This window comes from Ochotona princeps, chromosome 24 (genome assembly GCF_030435755.1).
Source record: "Ochotona princeps isolate mOchPri1 chromosome 24, mOchPri1.hap1, whole genome shotgun sequence".
NCBI classification, from domain to species: Eukaryota; Metazoa; Chordata; class Mammalia; order Lagomorpha; family Ochotonidae; genus Ochotona; species Ochotona princeps.
In genome coordinates, this window is record NC_080855.1 from 13,557,742 (window position 1) to 13,572,893 (window position 15,152).

A 15,152-nucleotide genomic window follows, 5' to 3' on the forward strand; every position below is an offset into this window, starting at 1 on the left:
AATTCTCCCCTCAACAGAATGATGGGAAGTTTTATATAAGGGAAGGTGGTCAGAGAATGCCTCTTTGAGGAGATGGCACTTAAACAGAGCCTGAAGTCTGATGAAGGATGAAGTCATGAAAAGGAAGAATTACATGAGGGAAGCAACAGCAAGTACAGAGGTCCTGAGTACTAGAAGAGCTAGGAGACCAGGCAGACCAATTAGAACTACGAGGTCCTGGGGAAGAAGTTGGATTTTATTTTGATTGTAATGGAAAGATTCTGAATGTAATTCATGTTTTTGAAAGTACTGCCATGTTCTGTCTTCTGCATGGAGAATGGGTAGATATGGAGGTGAGGGCAGAAGCAGGTTAGCTGCTTTGAAAATTATTGCAGCACCATAAATTGGAGATGTTGGAATGGGTGATAGTGGTACAAGTGATGAGATGTTGATGGGTCCTGCCTGTATTTTAAAGGTCATGCAGAAAGGACTGGCAGATGGATTGGATGCAATGGGGGGAAGAGAAGTGAGGGATGATCGATTGGTATTTAGCCTGAGAAATCAGTTCAGTCACAGTGCCATTTCCCGAGATGAAGAACGCTGCAAGATGCTCGCTAACAAGCATTTTGTGGGTTTATTTTTTCCTTGGCATAGGTAAGCAAAGGGCAAGTACCTATGTGACTCGTTTAGGTCATACAAAGGAGGGAAGTTCCTGGCAAATGCCCACATCATCAGAGTAAAGGTTACCAGTGTGGAGGTAGGATGGAGAGAGCCAGGAAAGGGCCAGAAACAAGAACTGCTGCCGAAATTGTGGAGCCAACCTTGGGTTCTCCCCAGTACCTTCCTTCTCTTCACAAGAAATCAAGTTCCTTTTCCTTTGCAGACACATGAGACCTGTCTGATGCTATTCCTGCAGCAGCAGCAGCAGCAGCAATGTAACAACAAAGACCACCACACAATTTTCTTGTTTTCCTATCAATCGGCAGAAATTATCTTTATTAGAAAAATGAAATTTCCCTGTATTTACATTTTTACACCATATGGACGGGCACTTCCATTGCCTTGGAAGTTATGTACACCTCATTTTGTACACACATTTCAAACCCCATTCCTTAAAACAGTTGATAACACATTGAACAAAATTAAAGGACAAACTACAAGAAGACAACCATAATATATACTTCCTCTATCATAGAAAGGTGTTAAGCAAACGTGTAGTTTCGTAGCTATGCTTGGAAATATTGAATACAGTTATTAGCACTTCCTCATGCAGTGGATTGAAACATGACAGATATAAGCTGCTGTGGTTGCTAGGTGAACATTTATTCCCAAATGAAGACCCACTGAGTGGAACACGCAACTTGCTCTGGGCTCCACCACACAAGAGATCAAGCTATTCCTGGCATGGGTTTTAGGCAGTGTTTGAATGTGGCTGTGAGTGGGAACGCTCAGCATATGAAGTTCAACCCCATCCGTATTTGATTAGAACAGGATTCAGACATAAACCTTACATGTAGACTGCTTAATTAAAACCTCTCTTATACGCAGCAAGCAGCTCAGGTATTACACAACAAGTCTTACAACAGGGTGAAAAATGAATTGGTTACACTCTTTTTCTACCTGGGGTCATTTTTTAAATCATCTACTTTTTATTCAAGTCACCAACGAACTCACTTCACTCTTTCTGAACATTCATCTGAAAATATGTTTCACATAAAAATACAAACATTCCAATGTTGATTGAAACTGATTAATTCTACTGCTTAATTGGGCCAGTATATTCTTTAAAATTTGTTTTAGCAAGAGAATAAGACTATCACTCATAGTTTAAAACAAGCAGTAAAGAAGTCTTTGAGAGCCCTCAGGCTTAGAAATTTTCCAAGCTACTATTATCCATGGAATTCCTTGTCCTGAGCAGTTACTACATTTCCAATGAGTATGTTATTCTTGACCTAATATCTTATTTTTTAAATAGGCAACTGACATCCTTTCCCAGTGAAAAACTGGGGAAGTGTGAATGTTATACGTTCCATTTTCACCTTCCCAAATCTATGAGAATTTTCAAAGATCATTTGTATTTAGTATCTGAACCTTTTTATTTTTTAACTGGAGCATTTTCCACAAATGGCCATGGCCTCAGAGCTATGTCTACAAACCTAATAAACAGAAGGTTAAAAAAAAAAAGTAAAATAGGTTTAAAACAATCAATGGTGTTCATTCACTTGAATTAGCTTGACTGAGAATCCAAATAATTCAATAAGTCTTAGATGGCTAACATAAAAACCTCAGTTCAATTCAAAAGGCTGTGATTGCTTGTTGAGGAAAAACTGACAATGGTTTTATATTTCTGGACCTTCGCATTTTGCTCAGTTATCGATAGTTTTTGATTTGAGCCCTTTAAAAGCTTGAAACACCAAAATGTCAGATCAATGAGAAGCATTTAGAATGCTAAAGACAAATTTAAATTTGCTGGGGGACAATTAACCTTATTAATTGATAAAGGCAGCTGTGGTATTGGCTATGCATTATGTTAATATCCTAGTGAAAGTTCACCTTAAATCCTTCCCAAAGGTTTGAAAGAGGATTAACTGGAATGGGTTATGACCTGGGGCTACTGCTAATGAGGAATGTTCTAGAATCAAAAAGCGTAAACCCATTGTTCACTGACATGGTAGGTCAGAGGGATTTACACTCAGTTTTGTCTTGTGTGTTTCTGTAGGCTGCTGTTAACCTTGTTTGAGGGAGTTAATCTGAGCGATGGCTCTGTTTTAAACAGCTTGGTTAGGTTGCCTTAGAACTGTGGATTTTGAAATGTGGCTTCGGAGGAATCACTTTGGGCTGCTCCATTTCTGCACAGTCCAGCATGCCTTGGGAGGACCTTGTCATGAACTTGCAGAACCCCAAACAGGATCTCCAAGTGATCCTTCAGTGACAATCATAACCTTTCTGTCTTTAGAGACATTTTACTGCCAGCTTGAACAACAGCTGAAGAATTCCTCTCAGGTTCAAAGACTCGCCAGGATGAGTACAAGCAGCCTCCCAGAAAATATTCCTCCAAATTCCAGATCCATTTCCTCGTTTGCAGAATGGGTATAAAGTGCTTCACAGTCAATAGAAATGCTAGAAAAGCAGTGCAGCTTAGAAATGGGGGCAGGGGAAGCAAGGCATGTGTGGCTCCCTGGCTTTGCCTGCAGAATGCATGAAGCATGACATCACTCTGGGCTCCTGGCAAGCCAGATGGAAATATTCCAACTGGACACTCTGGACAGGACAAACTGAAGGGACATTCGAGGTTCAACAGTCATCCTGACATTAGTGACCAGAAAAGCATCTCTAAGGCAATCTGAAAAAAAGAAAAAAACAAATCAAGAAGAAAAACAACCACATTTAATAGCTGGCCCTCCGTCATTCCGACTACCTCAGCTCTCAGTGCAAAATTCTCTTATTCCCTGCAACCTCTCAACTGGATACTTGCTGCTTGTCCAAGACAACCAAGAATATGGATGGAATAGGAGGGAATAGTCAACTTGCAATGCACATGACTTCTTTGAAAATGGGTCACAATGTTTAGGGAGAGCTTTGAAGAAGGGTCACAGGGCAGTGTGTGTGTGTGTGTGTGTGTGCATACTATGTACATATGTTTCATGAAATTAGCCCTGATGTTAACTGATAAAAGAAGGTTAGGAAATGGATAGTTAAGATTAGGCACATGCTAAGTAGAGAAATAACTCCCCAAGAACCAAAAAGAGAAAAGCTAAGTGGCAAGCTTATGGAAGGAGAGAGACACAACCCATGTTCAGGCTTAGAAGCGGCTGAGAATAGCAGGGAGAGCCTCAGGAGTTCTTCGTACACCCAAACCAGAAAGCCAGGGTAGGACACTAGCACCCCCTCATTACAGCAATCCCAGGGACTTCAACACTGCCTCTCTCTCTCTCTCTCTCTCTCTCTCTCTCTCTCTCTCTCTCTCTCTCTTTCTCTCTCTCTCTCTCTCGTCTATTCTGACCTCCCAGGAGATCAGGCACTTTGAGGGTTTATTCTCACACTAAGGATGGATGAGCTGATTCGTGGCACTGACGAGGATTGGGGACAACCTGAGCCTTGGTTTCTTTATTCACAAAATGGGACTGATTCTCTTTTTGTCCTAAGGATCTTTACCTTACATGCTAGGCTGTACCTCAAATACAGTCTGCGTCAGCTACCGGCATCTCCCAATTGAGGTGCATGTACTTGTCCTAAGCAGAGAATCCAGGGTTCCAATGATGCCCTGAATCAGATCCGTGGAGCATAAAATAGCTCCACCACCACCCCAACACCTTTCCTGATTTACACCTCGATTCCTTTTGTCACCTATTCACCCAGTTCCGTGGGGCACTTAGCACCTTTCACCAGCCACAACAGCAGGCACTTGGGACTCAACCAAGAATTCTCCCTCCACCTTCCCTGATACATTCATACCCTGGACTATCAGAAGTGTTCTTCGCTTGTTGGAAACAAAACCAAACAAAAATACTTTTTGGAACTGTTTTATCTTTACAGCATGTTCTATTTCCTAATCCTTTGAGGATTTTTTTCACCTTTTCCCCCCTGAAGCACATGTCATGAGCAATGATAGGAGGAAGCACGGTCTGGCAAGGGGTAGAGAATTGGTTGGAATCAGATCCAAGTCTACATGTGCAAAAGTGGGTGAGAGTTTGTTCTCCTGTGCAGCTCCTCCTGGATTTCCTCAGAGCCTTCTCAAAGGTGTAAAGTGAAGCCTATTTCCAGGAACATCAATTGATTCTGTAGTGACTTAAAAGGTTTGGTCTACAAACTTGAAAAAAAAAAACTTTGATCATGGAATGAGATTCATTCAATGACATTACTATTTCTAGTTTTTACTGTTTAGTCTGTGTTTGCATTTTTGTGGGTCCTCATTTTTTTTTATTAAAGAACTGAATTTCTAAACAATAATCTTATGAGAATGTATTTCTATTCCCTGATTGTCTCCCCAAACCCAAATTGGCCCTTTGGGGAAAAGGCTGAGAGACCAGACACGAAGCCACGTCCTGTCTGGACCTGTTTATCTTCAGCACGTGGGGAACAGAACTCTGTTGTTTCAGTGATTACTACTGGTTTCTGTCTTTGGTTTGAGATTTTAAATTACATCCCTCATGGACTCTTCCCAGGGTGAAGGTTCCTGCAAAGGCTTTCTTTCCCCTGGGGCTCTTGAGACAGGGATGGCCAGGGGAGCTAAACAGAAGTCCAAACTCAAAAAGGCTTGCACGGATCTGCAGAGGACATGGGACAAAGAAGGCCAGGTCAGTTTTAGGAGCTGAGTCTTGATACAAAGGTACTCAGGAGTGTTCTCACGAATGGGAAAGAGAAATTGAGGCAGAATTAGGGCTGTGGAATCTAGGGTTCTAGTCCCAGCTCTGATCCTCTCTTACCTTGACAATCTTGTATACAGGTTATTGCTGCTTTGAAGACTCGGCTTTCTCATCTCCCACCCCTTCCCCAAAACTTGGCATAGTCTAATAAATGATACAAATTCGGTTCTCTCCAGAACCTTCTGGGCATTGATAGTCTACTAACAGTACTTCTGGGTATAAAAATAGAAGGGCATGGGAAGGGGATGAGAAATTCAAATAGGAAATCTATGCCCTGTAATGGCTTTCCAGAAATCACACACAAAATCCCTGTTAAACAACATCTTCAGAACGGAAATATAACCGGGGAGCGTGTATCCCATGCCCCCAAACTCTGATTTTTGAAAGAAGGGGTTAAGAACACCAACTCTCAAATCCGACTTGGGCTCCATCATCCTCCCTGGAAATGAGATTTAAAAAAATATAGTGTCCTCTCTACAGAAATATCCTCCTATCAAAATAGCCAGAGTGGGTTTTCCATGTGTTAATACCATATTACCATTTAACTTTTAACATAAATTTTACAATATGTACAATTCATTTGGATAATAATACATTATGTGTGAACTGTAGAAACCAAGCGTGTATATTATGTACATGTGTACACGAGCGTATGTATTCACAGGGTAACTGCATTTGATCATTTCTTATCTGTGTCAAGCAGAAGGTCGACCTCATCTGACACATTCAGATACAGAGTACAACAAGGAGCGGCTGAATGAAAAGAGCAACTGCATATTGGGAGAACCTTCCAAGGGCAGATCCCACATGATCTCTCATCCCCCAGTCCGATCCTGTTTATCAAAATAACAGGGGGTATCTGGAAAGGTCTGATTTTTGACTCAAGCCAAAAGCGACAGGACTTTTGGGAAGAAGCTGCCTTGATAGAGAACCCCACAAATCATATTAAAGACCAACCCGAGAATTCAGCTTCCACTTACTTTTTTTTTCTCCAAATTCAATTATGTCCACCATAGCCATGGGTTACTACAACAACTTCAGAAACAACTCATGTCCCCACCACAAGCACTGCTGCACAACAGCTGTGTATGAAGAGGCAGTACAGGAATATGTATATTATTACAGATATATCCTGCTCCTCAGAAAGAGATTTAGGTTTCTCGAGCTAGTATTTATTTAGGTCTGAAACCACAAGGGATTTCAGTGCAAGGTATTTATTTATATGACAAGTGATTATTAAAGTTGCACTTTTTAGTTTTAAAGGAGATAAATTTTTAATCACCATTTAATTAACACCAACTTTTTTCTCTTTTTTCATTAGCAATTCTATTTGCAAAGAATTCAGGGCATTTGTCATTTCCTGAGAAGGATGCGGAATATTAAACACACATCAGTGGTAGACATATCAAATAGAATAAACAATGTGTGACTGCAGGACTGCTGTGGATCCTTTGACTAATTAACCGGCTTGGCTCAGGTCCTATTTAAATGAAACTATTTCATTTGTAAACAAGGTGTAATTTTTTTTTTCTCTCCCAGAAAATAAGCATGAACTGATTTGACAATTTTTGCTGTAATGGGTGAATTTTAACATGTTCACCAAAAAGCTAAGTATTGAAACTCCTCAGGTACCCTACAAAACAGGGAAGAGAAAATAAAGTATGTTCCATGAGACACCCAAGTCCTGGTGCTGGCTGGAATGAAGCAGACACATTTGCAGAGGACAGAACGGCAATGGGGAGGTGAAAGAATAATCCTTTACCACTCATAGGAGTCTCTCTGGTAGGAAGGTAAGTCCACGGGCAGCTTGGTTGCTCTCAGCATTACAAGTGTCAGGATAAGGACAGTAGTTTTCCAGAAACACGAAGGTTTCCTAGAGTGGAACCCTTGACCCAGGGGACTCTCTTTTACAGAAACAATTTCAAACTGGTGTCCCACAAGTGCTACTACTCATGGACAGAAGCCTGACCGCACGTGTCCACTTACAACTGGCAGCCAACTGGCTCCTCCACAAGTGGGAAAGACCCTGAGAGTTAATGAGACGTCGTTAATGGTGGGAGTTTGGTTAAGTCAGACATGGATCTCTGGGTTCAGATTCCAGTTCCTTGGGATCCATCAAGCCAAGGGCACTAGAGCTGGGCGGTGTCATAGAAACCCCTCCCATAGTTTAGGGATCCTCCCACATTGTGGGTGCTGTTTGCTGTTGCACATGATCTTTCTACGGGTCTCTCTTTTTCCAAGTAATTGAACTGATTTGGAATACCACTGCATAACTCTGTTTCACTATCTTCCATTGGGAAATCAATCCTTGGATCAGTGGTTTATTTATTTATTTGTTTATTTATTTATTGGTGTGGGATCATCACATTTATGACTCAGTGAATTGATGGAGAAAGGAAAATTACACAGCAAAGGATTGCCAGTTATTTGTTAAAACACTACCGTTTTTAAAATAAGTGTATTTTTCCACTATAATACTTGCTGGCTATACCCAAAGCCACATTCTCATTTCCTTTATCCAGAGGTGTAAAGGATTGAGTGTGGGAAATAATGCTGTGATTAGGAGAAGGCTTTTTGATCTACGAATGTAATTTGCACTCACCCTGGAGATTCTGTGGCATTTAGCAGCACCCCTGGGTTTTGAAGACACAAGACAAAGACAGAAAGCCTCTTTGCTGCTCTGCATTCTAGGGAAGATTTTCAAATTCACTGCATGTTAAGACATGCCAGCCCAGGAAATGGAGGTGCTCTTAGCTGAGGAACACAAATCTGGAATGCCATGGGAGGACAAAGGCAGGAAAGACTGACAGGGCTCTATGGTCAGAGAAATTTAAGATCAGAAATTGGGGTGACTGTTCAAAGACCTTCAATTTAGGCTTCTTCCTTGCCAGATTTTGGGGCAGCAAAATTCAGCATCTTGAAATAAAGCATAATTTTCCAGGATGCTGGTTATCAACACTTGTCAGTCCCTTCTGCCTTGCAAAAAGGATAGGAAGATGTCTTCAGTCCTTGTTTCTCTCTGCCCCTTTACTACTGACCCCGAAATGTACTGCAACTACTATTTTTTCTCTCATTATAGAGCTTCCCCAAAGAACCAAGCCATTCAAGATATTCCTCATTTACAAGACAACAGTCCCTGGCACCTGCCCACTTGTAGGAAAACATTACTTATGAAGCAGAACACACCAGGAGAAGAATTGGGAAAGATGCTTCAATCTGCCACCCTGTCCCTTTCTCTAAGAACTGAAAGTAAAACTCAGGAAGAAGCCAGGAAACAGCTGGGCTAGCTTTCATTAGCTTAAAACTTCACCATTCAGATCAAGGTTCTCTGCATATGTTGACGGCTGCTCACCCCACGCACTTCAAGGACACAAACACATCTGAAACGCGCTCATTATTAGGGCAGACCATCATAAGATGTTTAATCAAGTTGGCTGATTTTGTGGTATTTAGTTTTTCAACTAGAAAATTCTGATCTGATAAACCATGCTGTCTTTGCAGGGCCCTTTTTATGAGTCAGGTAGTGGGCTAAGAAACTCCCAGGCATACATACTCCCACCTCTATCTCCAACTGTTTTGAAATGAGTGTCATCCCATACCATACATGCACAGGTCTCTGGAGAACAAGAGTGGGATAGTGTAGGTGACTCAGAAATGACAAATGCTTTGAGGAATTCTTCCTGTATCGCTGTTGGTGGCTGGTGATGCGTTCTGCCTCCAATAGAACTCTGTTTCAGAAGCGAGAAACCAGTCGTTTGGCAAAAGTTTACCCACCGTTTGGAGAAGGCTTGGGGTGGAGACAGGAGTGTCTCATCTTTTAAAGGTTTTAGATTTAATGGTTTGATCGGGGTGGAGATTCTATCCAACAGAACTTCATGGGATCTAGGGAGATAAAACCGCAACCTGTGCTACCCTCCGGCAGACAGATGGCATTGCACTTCTGACGAATTGCAGTATACATATGGCTGTTGGCGTGTGTCATCACATTAACAACTCTGGGGACAGCAACACACAGCTAATTAGACACCACATGGCTGCCTGGGGGGACTGGACGAGCTAGGGTCACTCTGGGAGGGAAAGGGTAACAGATACTATACAACCCTGAGTCGTCACCAGAAGGAAGGAAATGCAAGCTTACATACACAGAAGTCTTCGGGTAAATTACAATGACCACCAGGTCACAGATGGGAGATCTACACTTAGATATTGAAGACAGAAATGTGTAAGTTTATGCAGCACTGAACAAGACCATCAAAGCCAAGGACAAAACACACATATCAACGTCCAAGGGGATCCCGGTAGCTCTGTGCCTAAGGGTGCTTCCTCGGGCTTTTTGCTCCAGACCTATCTTGGAAATGGACTCTAATGAAGGTAGCTTAGTTACCATAAACACACCGATTTGTTATTCTCTGGGGTTGGGGTGGGGAGGGAGGGTACATCCTGGAGTTCTTAGGGTTGGGCCTGGGTGTGACAGTGAAGGCATGACAAGAAAGCTGGGACTGTTACAAGCCAAACTTCCTAATCTCTTGCACATGTCAATCTCACTACAGTGCAGATGCAATCTTAAATTTATTTTGTCTGTGTCAGGTTTACATGCATACCATATTGCTTAATCTGTATTAGAGAAAACCATTAGGCATTTCGGATGGGGAAATTACACGGTGGACTGATCTTAATGGCATTTGGAATATAGGAAAGCATAACATCGCCACCAACATTTGGTGCATCACTATTGCCAACCTACCTGGTTAGGCATGTCCAGGATACTTGCCCTTATCTGTTTGTTTTGGTTAAGGACTCATCTATCTGAAATCTGCCATGCTCAGCTCACACCTCAAAAGGTTTCTTGAATGGAAGACTATGGCACGGAGCCATGGACCAAAGAGCCAACACAGATACTCCCTACACCAACTTCCTCTTAGGACATCTGACTCTTACCCTCCAGAACACTGGCCATTACGTATGTTTCCCTATAGGTGAAACATTAATGGAAGATTTTTAAACATCAGATTCGATGCTAGGCATTTTCTTGTACACACGTCTATTGCTGCAGGAGTTTAAAACCCTGGGGGTGGAGTACATATTATTCTTATTCGCAACATAAGGCATAACATGCTCTGAAATGTACACGTCACTGTGGCTCCGGCTGTCCCTGGAACAGTACGATGCGGTTGACCTCAAGGACGAGCGCAGGTAGCTGTCGTTCACTGCCTGTGATGGCAGTGAGTGTTTATAGGGGTCCGAGGGGCATCTCCCAATTACTAGGCGCTGGTCATCCCCATAGGAGTGAAGGAAAGGGTTATCGGAAGTGTGGTCCGGCAAGAGGGACTTGCTCCTCTTGCTGTCCTCCAGGCCTTGGGGGAAAAGGGAGCTTTTGTTCCCCAGGAGTTTGCTTGAGGGCACACTGAACAGGCTCCCATACAAATTTCCTTCCAGAAGCCGTTCCCGGTCCTTGAGGCTTATGCTCCGGGAGGGCTTGCTAAGGTCTAGCTCCCTGGGCTTGTCGAGAATGTTATCGTAAGAATGCTGCCGGCTAATCCTCAGCTTGTTCTTTTGCAACTGGAGGGCGTTGTTCTGTGCCCAGTCTTGCTGGTAGGCCTCCTCCTGGGCGGCAGGGTTACCTGTCTCCTGGAGCATCTGATCTTCGTCGATGTCATAGAGGTTCCCCATCCGCAGGCAGGCATCACACTTGAAGGGGGACCGCATGGTGAAATGGCCCGAGTAAGTGGGCAGGTTGGAGAGGCAGCTCCGGCAGTGGGTGGAGTTCTGGCGGTAGCGGTCACTGCCCTCGCTGTGAGGGGACCCCTTGTCTCTCAAGGTGAAGTGCTTGGGGTAGAGCTTGTGCTGGTCGTTGTTGGGCAGCCCGTCTTCGTTGTGCAGCCGATTCCTGTTCATGGGCAGCGTGGTGTCCGCCTTGCGGAAGCTGTTGCTATGATCCTGGTAGGGGTCTGGGAAGTCCATATTCTCGGGGAGGGCTGTATTTTCCACGAACTGGGGCGGGTCTAGGTGAAAGCTGGGCTCCTTCTCACCATCGATGGTGTAGATCTTGTCCCTGGGGGAGCTGGCTTTGGTTTTCAGGTAGGGTCGCTCGACCTCACTGCAGTCCTTGGGGTACTTGGAGGCCGCCGATCTCTTGAAGTTGTCCTTGGTTTTGTGGTTCTTGTTGTTGTCCGGGTCCCTGTGGCAGGTGGCCCGGCTGGAAGCCTCTGAAATGTCAGAGTGAGCCATCTCTTCTGGGAGGTACCTCGGGCTCTTGAGGGAGTGGGTCCTGTTCTCCGCCGGTCCCTCCTCCCTCTGGGAAACCGGATTCTGGGGCAGTGAATCCTGACGCAGGGACTCCATGGATTTCTTCCACAGCTGCCTGGGTCTGGAGTTCGCCTTGGATTCTGTGCTCACAGCCACCTCCACCGTGTTGGGGTTAGACTCATTGAGAGTGAGAGGGTGCTGTCCCTGGAACACATAGTTGTTGAGGCTGTCCTTGTGCCTGTTGGCCACGAACGTCTGGAGTTCATTCATGTTTTCCCCAAAGATGCTGTCTTTCCCCTGGAAAGATCTGTTGTCCGAGTAGATCAAGTTCCCCTTATCGGAAACCATGTCCACGATGAGGGAGCCTCTTTGGATGAAGTCAGCAGTTCTTTTGGGGGAATCCATCCTGGAGGAAGAGTTCATGTTGGACATGTTGGAGATGTTCTTGGCCGAGCGGAGAAGTTTCAGCATGTTGCTCTGGGACCCAGTCAGATTGAAGTCGGGAGACTTCTTCTTCTCTTCGATGTGCACTCCATGAATGCAGCTGTAGATGCCCTGTTGGGGAGGAATATACAATACCATCAAGCAGTAGCAGCAGCAGTGCCCTCTGAAGCATCTCATACCTGACCTTCACCTGCAACAGGAGACAGCTGCTCCTTGCAGGAGCCCCTGGAGAGACAGCGAATTTCATACTGAATCCTGATCACATTTGTAAGATAAACTGCTGAGCATCAAGTTGACCCTGTTGCTTTTGTGCAGGGTTACTAAACACCTTGGCAGAGAGTCACATGGGCAGTTTGCGAAAAGCCATCAGCTGATGCTCGTAAGACTACCCATGGGTCAGCAACTCCAAATTGGCATACCGGGATATGTCATTGACCCTCCCGACACTCAATGCACCCAGGCATGCTTTATCTAAAGCTTCTGGCATCATCTCTAGAGGCTGGATGGATGCCAGAGAGTTAATTGTAGATGAACCAAGTCAGTGCAGAAGGATCACGTATCATTCATTCTTTCCTGGAATAAATTCCTCCACATGTGCTGAAGCTATTGACAAAAGCACATCACTCAAGCAGTACAAACGGCACCTGTATTTTCCTGTGAACAAAATGATTGCACTTAGGAAGGAAGGCCATGTGAGGGCAAACAGACATTTTGGAGGTGCTGATATAAATAAATACTTAAATACCTAAAGACAGAGCACCAGAGGACAAAGGGACAGACAGACACACACGCTCTTTGAAGCCCTGTAGACAAACGTTCGGATGCTCTTAACTGAATCCACTCAGCGTATTCTCTGTGCATGCGTCTGATCAAGGTGGTTGGATCTGGTTTTAGCTTCCAGCAGTAACGACAGAGAACACTATGGACAGGTGAGGCCAGCTTCACATCCCTCCATGGAGCTGAATGACCCAAGGACTCTTGGGCAGCTCAAATACAAGCACCCCCTCAGATCCGCATCTCCTTGGGTTCCACTCCTTTCTTTCTGAAAAATAACTGTTTTCATTTTGAGCAAAGCAACCAGGGAGTGCCACCAAGAGAAAAGCTCTTGATTCATGCTATGGCAGCAGGTAAAAGGGCATCAGTGACAATTTGATTGGTTGCCCTCTTTGCCTTCCCTCATGTCCACCCTGGATGTTGGCAGCTGCTCCTAACAGAAACAATCAGATCAAGACTGCTGGCTTTGACCTCGTCCTCCCGAGACGGATGGGTAGCCAACCCAAGGAGGGGTTTGGAAAGCAGACTCACTTGGCAGTTGCTGCAGACTTTGGCATACATGCCAGCAAAGTGTACATGACTGTGGCCTCTGATAATGGTGGCTCTGCTGGTCTCCTGTGGCAGGGATGAGCTAAACCCTCAGAGGAGGCTAGGTAACTGTGGCAGCCTTGATGTGGCTGGCAGTCTACAATACCAAGGGATGGCAAACAGCAAAAAGAACGCAAGTTTGAGCTTCTCCTCCTCTGATCCTCCCCACCCTGGGGTCCCTGAGGCTCAGGGCACGGGTGCTGTCCCCTCTCCCACCTTCCTGCAACTCCCCAATTTCCTTGTTTAGGATGCAGAAAGCTGTACCTCCTCCCTATTGCTCCCAGGAATGCTGGAGCTGTCTGAGTGTGGATGTGGAAATCATACAAACAAGCTGCGTCTTTCACACAACTCAGGGTTTCTTAACCTCTTGTAGCGACCTACATCTTCCCCACTCAATTTTATTATACAGTGAGCTGATGCTTCGACCTGGAAGGGTCCTGCCACCTGGAGTGAACATCTGGTTTGCTCCCAGATGTTAGAATTAGTCGATGTCTATGTCCTTTCTTCCTGTTATTTGTTTTATGACAACAGTCATTTTCCTCCCACTCCCTCCCAAACTTGCATTTAGTTCCAACAAGGTCTCTCTACTGTCACCTGGAGATTCTGTGGCTTGCCTCTGCCCTGTCACCCTTGGAGACATCTGCTCCCACCTGCCTGGAGGAGTCAGCCCTCTTTGTCTTTGCAGGAAACCCACAGACATGGTCAGGGAGCTGAGTTATGTCTCTGGAGACAGGAGGATGGTTGCTTATCACTTATCTCCTTCATTTTCTGGGGATGGACACAACATAGCTAAAGCCATTCCCAGACATTGATGTGCCTGGTAGAGTCAAGAAAAGGAGGCAACAAATCAAGATGGCAGAATAGGGTAAGGACACGTTTAAATGCATGGAGAAACATCTAATCAGGATGAAGCAGAGAGGACACATTCCAGGAAATAGGAGAGGACAGAACAATAGCAGAGGGATACCTGGAGGCTGACAGACTCAGGAAAGCAGCGAACACAACAGTGTGGGGTTGCAGTGACTGATACTCTAGCGGCATTCAGCTAACTGCCATCTGAACTCCACCAGCAACCAGGTGGGAAGGGACTTTCACTGGGAGCTTGGGAGGTGAACCCAGACAAAGAACTGTCCATCCTGCTGGTCCGTTTGATTTGACCAGGAGCAGAGACAGAGCAGCAGATTCCAGATGGGCAGTGTGAAAACTGGATTAATTTCACAGCCCAGTCAGCTCCGTAGAGCCGAATCGGGTGCCATTTTGCGTAAGGAGGCAAAGGCAAGGGAAAGGACTGAGCATATGCTGAGCTGGGAGTGAACTCATTTCTGACTCAGTCAGTGAACTGCATCAACGTGGCATTCTACAGGTTCCACCCAAGACAGGTCTGGGTAGCCCTCAGACCTGATGGCCAGCAGATCAAGAACTCTAGCAGTGGTATGTCAGGCACCATTTTGTACACTGTGGCAAAAGCTTTAGGACTGCAGGGGACAACAGTGAACTGCGCATGTGCTGAGCTCACAAGAATTCACTGAGTTCTGTGGATTGTGCTGGTCCTGCAGGAAAATAATACCAACTGTGGCATCGTACGGGTCAAAGTAGGTCTGTGTGGCACCCAGACCTAACGTCCAACAGGTTCCAGAAAGATCAGTGCCACCAACAACCTAGCTATATAGGACATCTGGTGTCTCCCTAATCCTGGGACCTGCTCCAACCAGAAGTGGGAGAAAGGTAGCAGAGACAATGGTGCAGCCTCAGCAC

The 15,152-nt window shown here is 44.9% G+C and overlaps 1 protein-coding gene across 5 annotated transcripts in view; it reads right to left on the reverse strand.

Annotated features, from left to right (window-relative positions):
* Positions 1-8,438: 8,438 nt before the first annotated feature.
* GRIN2A (glutamate ionotropic receptor NMDA type subunit 2A) overlaps positions 8,439-15,152 on the reverse strand; it is a 359,010-nt gene continuing 352,296 nt past the window's right edge. For all 5 annotated transcript variants that reach the window (XM_058681141.1, XM_058681137.1, XM_004586751.2 and 2 more), the window contains one exon: positions 8,439-12,146. In XM_058681141.1, the coding sequence (XP_058537124.1) occupies positions 10,344-12,146 (1,803 nt within the window). In that variant the 3' untranslated portion in view covers positions 8,439-10,343. The remainder of the gene's footprint in view (positions 12,147-15,152) is intronic.